This window comes from Neolamprologus brichardi, chromosome 23 (assembly GCF_056152115.1).
Source record: "Neolamprologus brichardi isolate AB-2024 chromosome 23, ASM5615211v1, whole genome shotgun sequence".
Taxonomy (NCBI): Eukaryota; Metazoa; Chordata; class Actinopteri; order Cichliformes; family Cichlidae; genus Neolamprologus; species Neolamprologus brichardi.
The window spans coordinates 35,229,218-35,240,898 of NC_142125.1; the positions used below are offsets into that span (position 1 = coordinate 35,229,218).

At 41.8% G+C, this 11,681-nt stretch overlaps 1 protein-coding gene across 3 annotated transcripts; it reads left to right on the forward strand.

The window, feature by feature from the left end:
- Positions 1 to 168: 168 nt before the first annotated feature.
- On the forward strand, positions 169 to 8,243 carry slitrk5 (SLIT and NTRK like family member 5). Of its 3 annotated transcripts, none has more exons than XM_006795684.3 (2): positions 169 to 1,078; positions 2,925 to 8,243. In XM_006795684.3, exon 2 carries the CDS (start codon positions 2,983 to 2,985, stop codon positions 5,608 to 5,610), a length of 2,628 nt encoding a protein of 875 aa, XP_006795747.1. In that variant the 5' UTR covers positions 169 to 1,078; positions 2,925 to 2,982; the 3' UTR covers positions 5,611 to 8,243. The 3 variants fall into 3 exon arrangements, with proteins under 3 accessions (XP_006795747.1, XP_006795749.1, XP_006795748.1); XM_006795686.3 differs by lacking the exon at positions 169 to 1,078 and adding an exon at positions 2,259 to 2,295; XM_006795685.3 differs by lacking the exon at positions 169 to 1,078 and adding an exon at positions 2,266 to 2,350.
- Positions 8,244 to 11,681: the final 3,438 nt, after the last annotated feature.

Consider the following 11,681-nt stretch of genomic DNA (forward strand, 5'->3'; position numbering starts at 1 on the left):
ACCCCCCCCCCCCCCCCCCCCCCACACACACACACACATCATCATCATCACCCCTCCCCAGCGCCACCAGCCCGCCTCCTCCACATTACCACAGCTTGCACCCCCCCTCTCCTCCCCTTCCTAAACCACCCCCCTTAAAGACTATTGCGCGCATTAAATTGCTTTTCATTTCCGTGCTGTGACAGTCTCTGAGATTGGGGGGGATTTATGCATTTTCACGACTTTCACTGTCATGCTATGGTAATTATTTCATAATACGTCCTTCGCTGCGGGGCACGGGCTGTTTGCACCAACCAACCGAGATCAAGTTCCACTAGTTGACAACGTTGGGTGGAAAGATGAAGCGCGCGCGTACATAGGATATCCTATGAGCAGGAGCAACAGAACTGCAGAAAACAGAAGAAGAAGAAGGAGAAGAGGAAAGGGGGGGATCGGATTCTCGCAGCCGAGGCGGCAACTGGAGGAACATTGATCTCCGGTCGATTTGGACGCACTGGCAATTGAAATAAAGAGACCTTGGGCAGATCTATACATAAACTGGTAGGAGCCGCACCGCTGGCAGCAGACAGGGGTGGGGGGGATTCGTGCCTCTCTCTGAGCCGCTTCCTTCGTCAGTGCGCATGGATGAAAGTCACAGTTAAAATGCATGCGGCAAGTCCTGTCTGATGTGGGATTACCGCGTTTTTATTCGCCCCCCTCGCCTCCCGACCATGTTCCAACTTTGGTTTTGGCTCTTTTTCCGAGATGACACTGCTAATTTCAGTCGGCGCTGGGAGAGCACCGGAGCCCGTTTCGCCGCGCTGGCTGTCACATCATCGGCGTGAATGAGAACGTTACCCGCGCTCGTCTATGCCTGGTTTATGGAGCTAAACACCGCGGAGACTTGAGTTGATTTTTTTTCTTTCCTCTTTCTTTTCTTTTCTTTTCTTTTCCTCCTTTTTCTTTTATATTTTTTAACCATCCGGCTGAAGGGCGGACAGTGAAATCACGAAATCCATGTTTTCACTGTGGCTGGGGGGAAAAGACCGGACACAGCCGTGATTTTCGGCATGTTTTGGCGTTTACCGGAATCAGCACGGTAAGAAAACCCTGATTTCTTTTCTTTTCCCCCCCTTTCTTTTGGTTTAACTGCTTGTCTCAGCTGAGACGTTATGCCTTTTTAACGTATTCTTTTTTTATTGGGAGGAGGAGGGGTGAGTGTGTATCTGTGTGTGTGTGTGTGGAGGGGGGGATCTCTCCGTGGTGCTGAAACCTGCTTCCACCCTCAGTCACATTACTGAAGTTGATCCCGGATTTAAAGATGCTTTTAAGAAAGGTGTCTGCGGCCGCTGTGCCAGTAACAAGCACAGAGCCCGCATTTCTGCGCTCCAGTTAGAGCATCCCGTTTTTTTTTTTAAAAAAAAAGCCTGCTGCATCCGCACACGGATGCTCTGCAAAGACAAGGCGCGCTGATGCACTGGCGTTCCAAGTTATATCTCCATTATTTCCGTGAGCCTGGCTTTTAGAAACAAATATTTATTTATTTATTTGAAATGGTGTTAAACTGAAATATTTCAAACATTTTGATTGACACCTCAGTGGTGGAGTAGGCTACCTGTGTGCGTGCGTTAAAATTGCGCTTATTTATTTTATTTTGATTTTTTGGGGAAGGGAGGGGGTGATTTATGGAGCGATGTGTGGGCTTTTTGTGCTCTTTTAAGGAACGCACACAGACCCAAATGTGTGCGTCTGCTGTGCACGCGCGCGCGTGTGTGCACGCGCGCGTCTGAGGCGGAGAGAGAGAGGGAGAGAGAAAGAGAGAGAGATCTGTAACCTTCTATATAGCAGATGCCATACATAATACTTGATTATAGAATTATTTACTCCACGTCAAAATGTAGTTTGGATCAGAGATCCTCCGCGAGATTTGCCTTTGATCAACTCCTCTCCTTTCTTTCTTTTCAATCTTTCTTTTCTTTTTTTCCCTCTTTTTTCCGCCCGTGGGCAGCAGCAGCAGAAGAAGGAGAAGAAGAAGAAGAAGGGCTGCGACTGTCGCCTTGTAGGCTCATATTCACATTTTCTATGGCAGGCCGGATATATATATGTGTATCCATTTTTCTACAGAGATGAGGACTGTCTGCTTCTCCCTGTCGATTGGTATCAGGGAACCGGCATTTTATTTTTATTCGCACCGAGGACGGTTTTTAATCATAACACAGGAATAAACACCCCCCTCACCCCCCCGTCTTTTATCCTCATGTTGTGGAGGTGGAGAGAAGGGATCCGACAGTTTCCCCAAGTCGTCGGGTATGGGGGGTGAGTGAGGTATCTTTGTAGTTCGGAGATAGGAGTTCATTCTCGAGGTTTTAATGTGAGTTTGAATCCTCAAAGGAAAATACAAACAAACATTTACACATACTAATAATAATAATAATAATAATAATAATAATAATATCAGAGACCGTAAATGCAACAATCACCCATCTCACAAGGAATGTGACTCGAGATTACCTGACAAGAAGTGTCGTTTGTCGTATTTCCACTGTCATCTGTTAACAAATACTCGAATCTCCGAGTCTGCAAACGGTGGATGGCGATAGCTTCTTCTTTTTCTTCTTCTTATTCTAACAAGATGGATTGGAATTCAGGCGAGCTATCAAAAAATGCGCAGTGGCCGTCCAATAGCGGATACTTGTGTTAATTTAAATACAACATTCTTTATGCATGCAGTTGTTAAACACGCAACTTGTTTTCTGCCACTTTCAAAATCAAAATGATGCTGACATAACACATCTGCATATTGGAAAAATATGTGTGTGTGTTTGTGTGTGTGTGATGAATACATCTAATGTTTGCTCGTTTAGGCAAATTTGCATTTCTGTAAATATTGCACCTGTGCCCATGCTGTATAAAACACAACTCGTCCTTTTCTCTCCCCTCCTTAGATGACACCTCATACTGGTACTGCACTTGAGTGAGCTGGGGCATCCTCTCCCAGGAAAAATGCATATCTGGATCCTAAAAATAATACTTCTGATTGCATCATCTCTGAGGCTGGTTGAGATGTATGACAATTATGGGGAGATCTGCCGAAACCTGTGCACGTGCGAGGAGAAGGAAGGGATCCTGACGGTGAGCTGCGAGAACCGGGGGATCATCAGGCTGACGGAGATCAGCCCTGTCCAGTACTCCATGTACCACCTCCTGCTCACGGGGAACCTCCTGAAGAAGCTGTCGGTCGATGATTTCATCAATTACACCGGGGTGACCATCCTGCACTTGGGGAACAATGATATCTCTGAGATAGAGTCGGGTGCCTTCAATGGACTCCAGGGATTAAAAAGGTTGCACCTGAATAACAACAAGATAGAAGTTCTGAGAGATGAAACCTTTAAAGGACTTGAGAGCTTGGAATACCTACAGATTGATTATAATTTCATCACAAACATAGAGTCCAACGCCCTGAGCAAACTACACCAACTAACAGTGATGATTCTGAACGACAACCTGCTCTCTGCCCTTCCTCCCAACATCTTCCGGAATGTCCCCCTTACGCACTTGGATCTGAGAGGGAACCGCTTAAAAATGTTCCCCTATATTGGCCTCCTAGAGCATATGGACAAAGTTGTGGAATTACAACTGGAGGAGAATCCGTGGAATTGCTCCTGCGAGCTCATTGCTCTGAAGGCTTGGCTGGAGAGTATAGCTTACACAGCTCTGGTGGGAGAAGTGGTGTGTGAGACGCCATTCAGGCTCCATGGAAGAGACCTGGATGAGGTGTCAAAGCAGGAACTCTGCCCAAGAAGACCCCTAGAAGACACAGTTAGGCCTGCGCCGCCTAGCAGCACTAATGGATACTACCAGACCACACCAGCCGCTGTCACAGCCTCTGCCACCTCCTCGGCTGTTTTAAGGTCTTCTTCCAGGCCTACCAAGGGCACACGGCAATTGAACAGAACCAGGTTAAAGCCCACCTCCCGAATACCAGGCGGCAATCCATACAACTATGGCCCCATTATTGCTTTTCAGACCAAATCTCCTGTGCCTTTGGACTGCCCCACTGCCTGCACATGTAATCTGCAGATATCTGAAATTGGGTTAAATGTCAACTGCCAAGAGAGAAAGATTGAAAGCATTTCTGACCTAAAACCCAAGCCATACAATCCTAAAAAAATGTATCTCACTGGAAATTACATCCCTGTGGTGCGGAGATCAGATTTTGTCGACGCCACTGGATTGGATTTGCTTCACCTGGGAAACAACAGGATAACTCTGATCCACGACCGGGCTTTTGGGGATTTAACCAACCTGCGCAGGCTGTATTTGAATGGTAATCTCATGGACAGGCTCACAGGAGAAATGTTTTTTGGTTTGCAGAACTTACAATATCTTTATTTAGAGTACAACAAAATCAAGGAGGTCGATGCGGGCACTTTCCGCTATCTCCCTAATCTGCAGCTGCTTTTCCTGAACAACAACCTCCTGAAAACTTTACCTGTGGGCATCTTTTCCAGCCTCTCCCTGTCTAGGCTTAATCTGCGTAACAACCATTTCCAAAACCTCCCCGTGAGTGGTGTTTTGGATCAGCTCAAGCTGCTGTTGCAGATAGATCTGTTTGAGAACCCCTGGGAATGCTCCTGCGACATAGTGGGGATGAAGATATGGCTCGAGCAGCTCAGTGCAGGCACTGTGGTTAATGAGGTCGTGTGCAAGACGCCAAAACGCCACACAGGAATGGACCTGCGTTCTGTCCCGTCAGAGCAGCTCTGCCCAGATTACTCCGAAGCCTATGTCTCGCCGACTCCACCTACGGAGGAGCCCATGGACGAACACGTTGTCACCACAGGTGCTACTCGGAGGTTGGAACCCCGTGGCAGCACCGTCCCCCTCTCCGTCCTTATCCTCAGCCTCCTGCTTGTTTTCATCATGTCTGTCTTTGTGGCTGCAGGGCTCTTTGTTGTGGTCATGAAAAAGCGTAAAAAGTCACAGAGTGACCGTACTAGCACTAACAACTCCGACGTCAGCTCTTTTAACCTGCAGTACAGCCTCTACAGCAACCGCTCTGGACCTAAAGTTAAGGCCCCGGCTGGTCATGTATATGAATATATCCCCCATCCAATGGGCCATATGTGCAAAAATCCCATTTACAGGTCAAGGGAAGGGAACACAGTGGAGGATTACCGTGACCTCCATGAGCTCAAGGTCACATACAGGAGTACCCCAGATGATGAGAGGGACAGTAGTACGATGAGGAGCCCTTCATACAGTGTTAGCACCATCGAGCCACGTGAAAACCCTTCCCCTGTGCAGGATGCAGACCATTTCTTCAGAGGGATCCTTGAACCCGATAAGCAGTCACCCCACCAGTCCATCCCATCAATCCCAGCTGGGGCCAATTTAGAGTACAAGTATACGGGGCCCGTGTCATACACGTACAACCCAAATTTTGATGTCAGACGTCAGTTCTTGCACCCGGAGAGAATAAGAGAAACAGTGCTCTATGGCACAGCACCCAGTACTGTTTATGTCGAGCCCAACAGGAATGAGTATTTGGAGCTAAAAGCTAAACTGCAGTCTGAGCCTGATTACCTCGAAGTTCTTGAGAAACAGACCACCTTTAGCCAGTTCTGAGCAACAGAGTCGTGAGCATAATGAAGCATTTTCTCTCTCGACCCTCCTTGAAACAGTGGCTCAGTTTCTAGGGTGCCTTGGCACAAATACAAACAAGCAAAAGAGAAAGAGTTGAAACGGGGTGTGCCGAACAATCTTATTCTTATTTCAGAAACATGACATTACAGGAATGGATACAGCTTTCTCGAGACATGGATGAACAAAATTGCTTAACTGATGATGCAAAATCTATTTTTCTATGGTGAAGATTGAATAACACACAAAAATGTAAGTGTACAGGTAAATCTTACCCAACTTCATTTTCAGGAATATAACCATACATAAGATATATTGTGAATCAGAAAAAGAGATGTTTATAAAAATCACACCTGGACATACAAGAAAAAACAAACAAACAACAAAAAAACCCCAACACATTGTACAGCAGATCATCAAAACTGTGTAGGACTATTTTCTGCTGTAGTCTGTAAGTAAGTATTTATTGATATAATCTGCCATGTCTTTTCAAAACTTTTGATTCTTCATCAGTATTACCTGTGTCATCATACTCCATCATCCTCCAGAAAAAGGCTTATGTTTCTAGTTTCATTTACTGTAGCTCTGCATTGTAAAAGTGGCTTTTCTTTCTTTCTTTTTTGTTTTTCTTTTCTTTTGTTTCTCGGAAAGTGGCACACCCCAATGTCCAAAACAGACTGCGTCATTTGAAGAAGATGAAAAAAAAAAAAAAAGAAAAAAGAAAAAAGAAGTGTCTTTGTATGCTTTCTGCACTTTTTGGAAATGGAAGGCAAGTTCGCCTTCATTGAGCTCTCATAAAGGAGATTATTATATTAAAAATGAATATGGCTATTCATTCTTAATATGTAGGATTGATATGTTATCAAAACGAAAATTCATAAATGATATTTGAAGTATTAATTATGTTGTGTAATACTGGCATTTTAATCAATGTAACACCTATTTTTATACGAGCATTGGCAAATTCTCTATTGATTATGGGTTTCTTTTGTTTTGATTGCTTTGCACTTATTGCACTATATTGACCAAACTATGTTATCGTCATCAAATAAACATGATGTCAGGTTCATATAATGTGCTTATGCGGAAACTGAAGGTGGAATGAGGCCATTTGGGTTTTTGGTTCAGCATGTGGGTTTTAGATGTGCAATCAAGAGAGTTTTCCCACAGCTAAAAGTCGTTTTATGCCATAATCAGTTAACAATATATCGGCTGACCAGATCAGACTATGGTGTGCACTCAGTCAAAGAAGATAAAGACAGTGTATACGTGCTCCACTTAAAGGGGAGGTTGCGTCGTCAGTGAGAATTGAAATCAATGGGTATTAATCAATGACCATTATGTAAGGCTGGCCTTCTGCAATTATACCGCGACAACATAATCCACATTGTCGTCTGTCAATGGATGAGCAGGTGTTTTATATAAACATCATTTAACATCTTCGCAAAGTCAGCGGGTATGAAACATAAAGATGTGCTGGATTATGTTTTTGGTGTTGAAACGTAATAGGTTTGTTTGATATGCAAACAGTTTTGTAAGTCAAGAAGTTTAAAAATATAAGAAAACATGTTCAAAATCTGCTTTTTTTCTCCGGTCTTTCAAGTGCTTGTTTGTTAATTGACTTCTCACTTGACCCACTTAAATCCAATATGCAAAGTAGATCTATAAAAATGCAGAGGATGCACTGTGCCACCATTTTCAGTGTGCAGCAAGCGTCACCATTTAGGAATTCAGTGTTCCAGAACTGAGATGGGCACGGATCTTTCTGGAGAGGAATCAAAAGAATGGAAGCAGTGTGTGTGTGTGTCTGTCTGTGTGTGTCGGGGGAGGGGGGGGGCTGTGCCACATCAGACACCTTAATGCGACACTTAATTCTGAACTCAAACGGAATAACTATGAATTTATATTATTTTAATCGACTTTTTCCCTGTAGAAAACGTCTATTTTACGGTATTTAACTGTACTGAGTTTTCTATGCGGTGCCAGCTGCCTTTTCTCAATGACAAAAAAGGGAAAAAATCCAATGCTCTGGGTCCTCTTCTTTTGTTGGAGCTTTTCATAGAAGCCCAGAATGAGAACAGAAGGCACCATTTGGGAGATGAGGAGTCCTGGAACTGAGTGTAACTGTGGATGTGTCATACATGTAGCAGGGGATGTGAATCATAGCCAAGAAGTGCGTGCAGTTGCCCAGTATTAGTGGCCTATGGGATGTCGCAGTACTGACGATTTTTGACATTATTTATTTTTCTGATGCCAATGTTGAAAGAGGAAATCATTTATAGTTTACTGAGGTTCAACAAGGATCTGAGCAGTGCATTGACAAATTGTTTAAAATGCGGGCAGATGGCTCTTTTTCTTTTTATCTGTTTTATTATTATTATAATATTCATAGTATTGTATTTTTCAGGATGATTTGGCTACGGTCAAGTGAAAGAAGAAAAAAAACAAAACAAAAATGCTTTAGCACAATTACATAATCACTGAATCATGTATTCCAAATGGGCTTATTAATACCATATGCGTGCATATGCACATCTCTCTAGCCCAAACTCCCAGTGTGGACGTTTATCACTCTGTCCCGGTGTAATTGGGGGATGGATGCACTGAGAATCCCACTGCAGGAGGCTATAATGTGCACGTGTGTGTGCGTACTGATAGAGGGGGATGGCGGGGGGGTGGGGGTGGGGGGGGATGCATCAAGGAAGGACAAAGAGTTTATTATTATTATCCTTTCCCGGATTATTCAGTCTATAGCCTTCTATCAGGCTTCTATATAGTGCATTCAGCGGCTGTGGAAGTTTTTCTGCAATAATCCCTCACACAAACAGTACGTTTTCTGCAGTGGTCAATATTTGTATTCAGATGAGGAAAGAAGCTCTAAGGTGAAATATCTCCAAATGTGTTGCTTCATGCTACACACGAGCCCCCATGATTTATGGCTAAAACTCACCGTGTGGAATCTGATGCAGGGCTGATGCAACACAAGGCATGATGTAGGTGCAGATGTAGCTGTCACAGAGGCCTCACTCTTTTGCTTTGCTTGCAGCAAGGAAAGTTCAGAAGACACTGGTTAAGTTTGTTTAAAAGATTTTTTTTCCTCAGAAAACTAAAAGCAGAGGGAGAGACACTCTCCTTCTGCTTTCACACCATTTGAGAGTTAATCAATGTTGAATCAGAGTGGGACAGCGCATGAAACCCGTCCAAGCTGCGTGAAGTTGTTGGCTCATCATTCTGCTATTTTCGGTACATGGACTTTAAGTTGGAGGCAATTATTTTCTAACAGTGTATGAAAATACCCGGCTAATTAAACATTTTCTGGATTTGATTTAGCAGACTTATGCTAAGATTATATTTCATAGCTGATCAGATGGCACTGGCAGAGTTTTGTGTTTATGGTAAATAAAATCAGCTTGATGCTACACATACACAGGGCCACGTTTACCTACTACAGAGCCCAGGGTCAAAAGAAAGCTCAAGGCCCCCTTCAGTTCCAGTTCCTCTTTGTGTACTGCATATGTATCATGTTGCCTTTTAAGTGTCCATAATGCAAAATATGTACTGTTTAGTTTGCTTCTGAACAATTTTATTGACTAAATCATATAAACAGAAATTAAAGTATTCAAGTACATTAAAGCCAGGACTTCAATAAACAGTAAAAACTTTGATTATGCATTATTAGTTGTTATGCATAAGAATAATTTTTTCAAGATGTTTTATATATTTACATATAAGCAACAAAAAATTCAAAGCATTCCACAAATTCAGGATTTAATACAAAGTAGAAATGAAAGCATTGGCCTTAAGCCCTCGTACTTTTTATTGTTTTTAAGTCTTTTTTTTTATTTGAAATGAATCAAATTTCCAACAAAGCAATTGTCAAAAACAATGAAGACAGTCTTGATTATACATAATTGCTTATACATAAGCAATGTGTGTAGATTCACATACATAACAAAAACAGTGTTCAGTAGAAATATTAGGTTTCAGTCCTTTTACCTGTCGTATACTTTAATTTTGAATTAAATTTACCACAAAGTAATTGTCAAAAGTTATAAAGACTGTCTTGCTTATGTGTTAATGAGCTCTTATGCAAATGAATGGCTTGTCAAAATGTGTTGTGTTAAAAAAGCAAAAAAAGATGTATTTGCTTTGGTTTTTTTTATTTTGTTGGGCCAAAACGGTGTAGAAAATTTAAATGAATATGTAGCAAATGGTGTTTTAAAAATATTTAATGTTTGAATGGCTAATGCTGAATCATTTTGTTTCAAATCCTGAGAGCTCAAACAACACAAATTCACATCAACTTTTTTGATGATGCATTTGATGATTTCCTTCTTTCTTAAATATTTTTTTCGTAAGGCTTTTAATTTGAAGGATTGTATTATTGAATTGCTGGCCTGATGAAAAAAAACATTGACAAAAGTGATTAAAAATAAGTGTTATTTTGATGAAATTATTATTTTTGTTTCTTATCATATGAAATGGGGGTGTCAAACTCATGTCCACATTTAATAAGCTTTTTTTTTTTAAAACAAAATTAGCAAAAAATAATTCAGTTAATCAATCATTACATCTCTTATTTCACATGAATGTAATGTACCTGTCATTACAGGTACATTACATTAAAAGGTTTTGTGCCTTTATAAAATGTACATTTTTCATAAGTAAACAGTAGTATTATTTGCTTTTATTATTTAAACAGTTACTAGATCTGAAGGCCATCCAATTGGCTGAATTGGCCCCCCTGGCAGGCCACATATGGCGCCAAAGCCATGTGTTTGATACCACTGCAAGAGCTTAATTATTTTAAGCTTGTATGCATTGTCTCTCTTTTAGTTTACCACCTGACGCTGCAACAACATGTTTAAATGATAATTAGGCCAATGCGCGGCTGCCCGCTCTATACGGAGACAGATAGAGAGGGTGGACATTTTCCATATGCTCGAGCGATGCCTCGCCTACCCCCTGCTGAAGATGCCTCATCCTCAGCGCTGCCTCGCTGCATTCCTGCCACTCGGTCTCCCTGATGATGTGAGCAATTGAGTTCAAGGAGATCTGGGTAATTGAGAGGGCAGGGATGGCATCTGACAGGCACCGATGGCTCCAATGATTACTTTAATCAGAGTGGTTAATGGAATTCCTTCAGGCATGTAGAAATGCTCAAATGTTCATCAGCATTGAACCGATTTTTACCCCCACTACTACACCTCCTCCTCTTCTACCTCACATTGCTATAATTACTGATCAGTTTTCTTTCCTCTTTATGCCTTTAGTTTCTGTTTAACACTCAGCAGGTGATGAGGTGTTTGTTCATGTGGTCTTGTGTGAGTCCACAATGGAAGTCACTGGGATGCTTTATGGTCAGAATGCATTATGGATGAAGTGTTTCTAACATTGGTAAATGTGTTAACATTAAAAGGGTCAGTCAAGCACTCAAACACAGTGAAATCTGTATACAGACAAGCATGTGCTCATAAAAATACAGAGCACTTTAGGCTTGTGTATAATGACTGCTCAAAATGAGACGTTTATGTCTTATTATGCAAATAAAATAATTGTTCTGTTCCATGAATACTTTACCAACTTTCAGAGCTAATCAGCCTCTAAGTTAACAGCCTTACTGTCTAGCCTGTGCTGAATAAACTTTAAGAAACGATCCATTGCACAGTCTGGATCCAGACTCCGATGCCATCTGCCAAACAAACCAGGCTACTTGTTGTTTAAATTCTGTTTATATAATTGGTTTGAGAACATTTTTTCCCCCTTTTGTGATATGCATGCTGGCAAAATGTGACAGATATATTTGTATATTTTTGAATTGATTTGTTGGTTCTTCTGTCCATCTGCAAACTGTCTGGCTATGTAATGTTTGTAAGAAATGAACAATGATTTTCCTTTGGGGCGTGGTAAAATCTCAATGTTTTCCTTGCACGCTTTCTTTTTAAAATAGCTAACGACATGAAAGGCCAGAAATATTATGCCAACTGTCACTTGAACAATGTGTTAACTTGTTTTATGTTGTGTTTACTAGCAAAGCAAGCAGCTGTACTAATTAG

Excerpts from the sequence above, each read along its gene's own strand:
- slitrk5 (XM_006795684.3), top strand. The coding sequence starts at position 2,983 with ATGCATATCTGGATCCTAAAAATAATACTTCTGATTGCATCATCTCTG.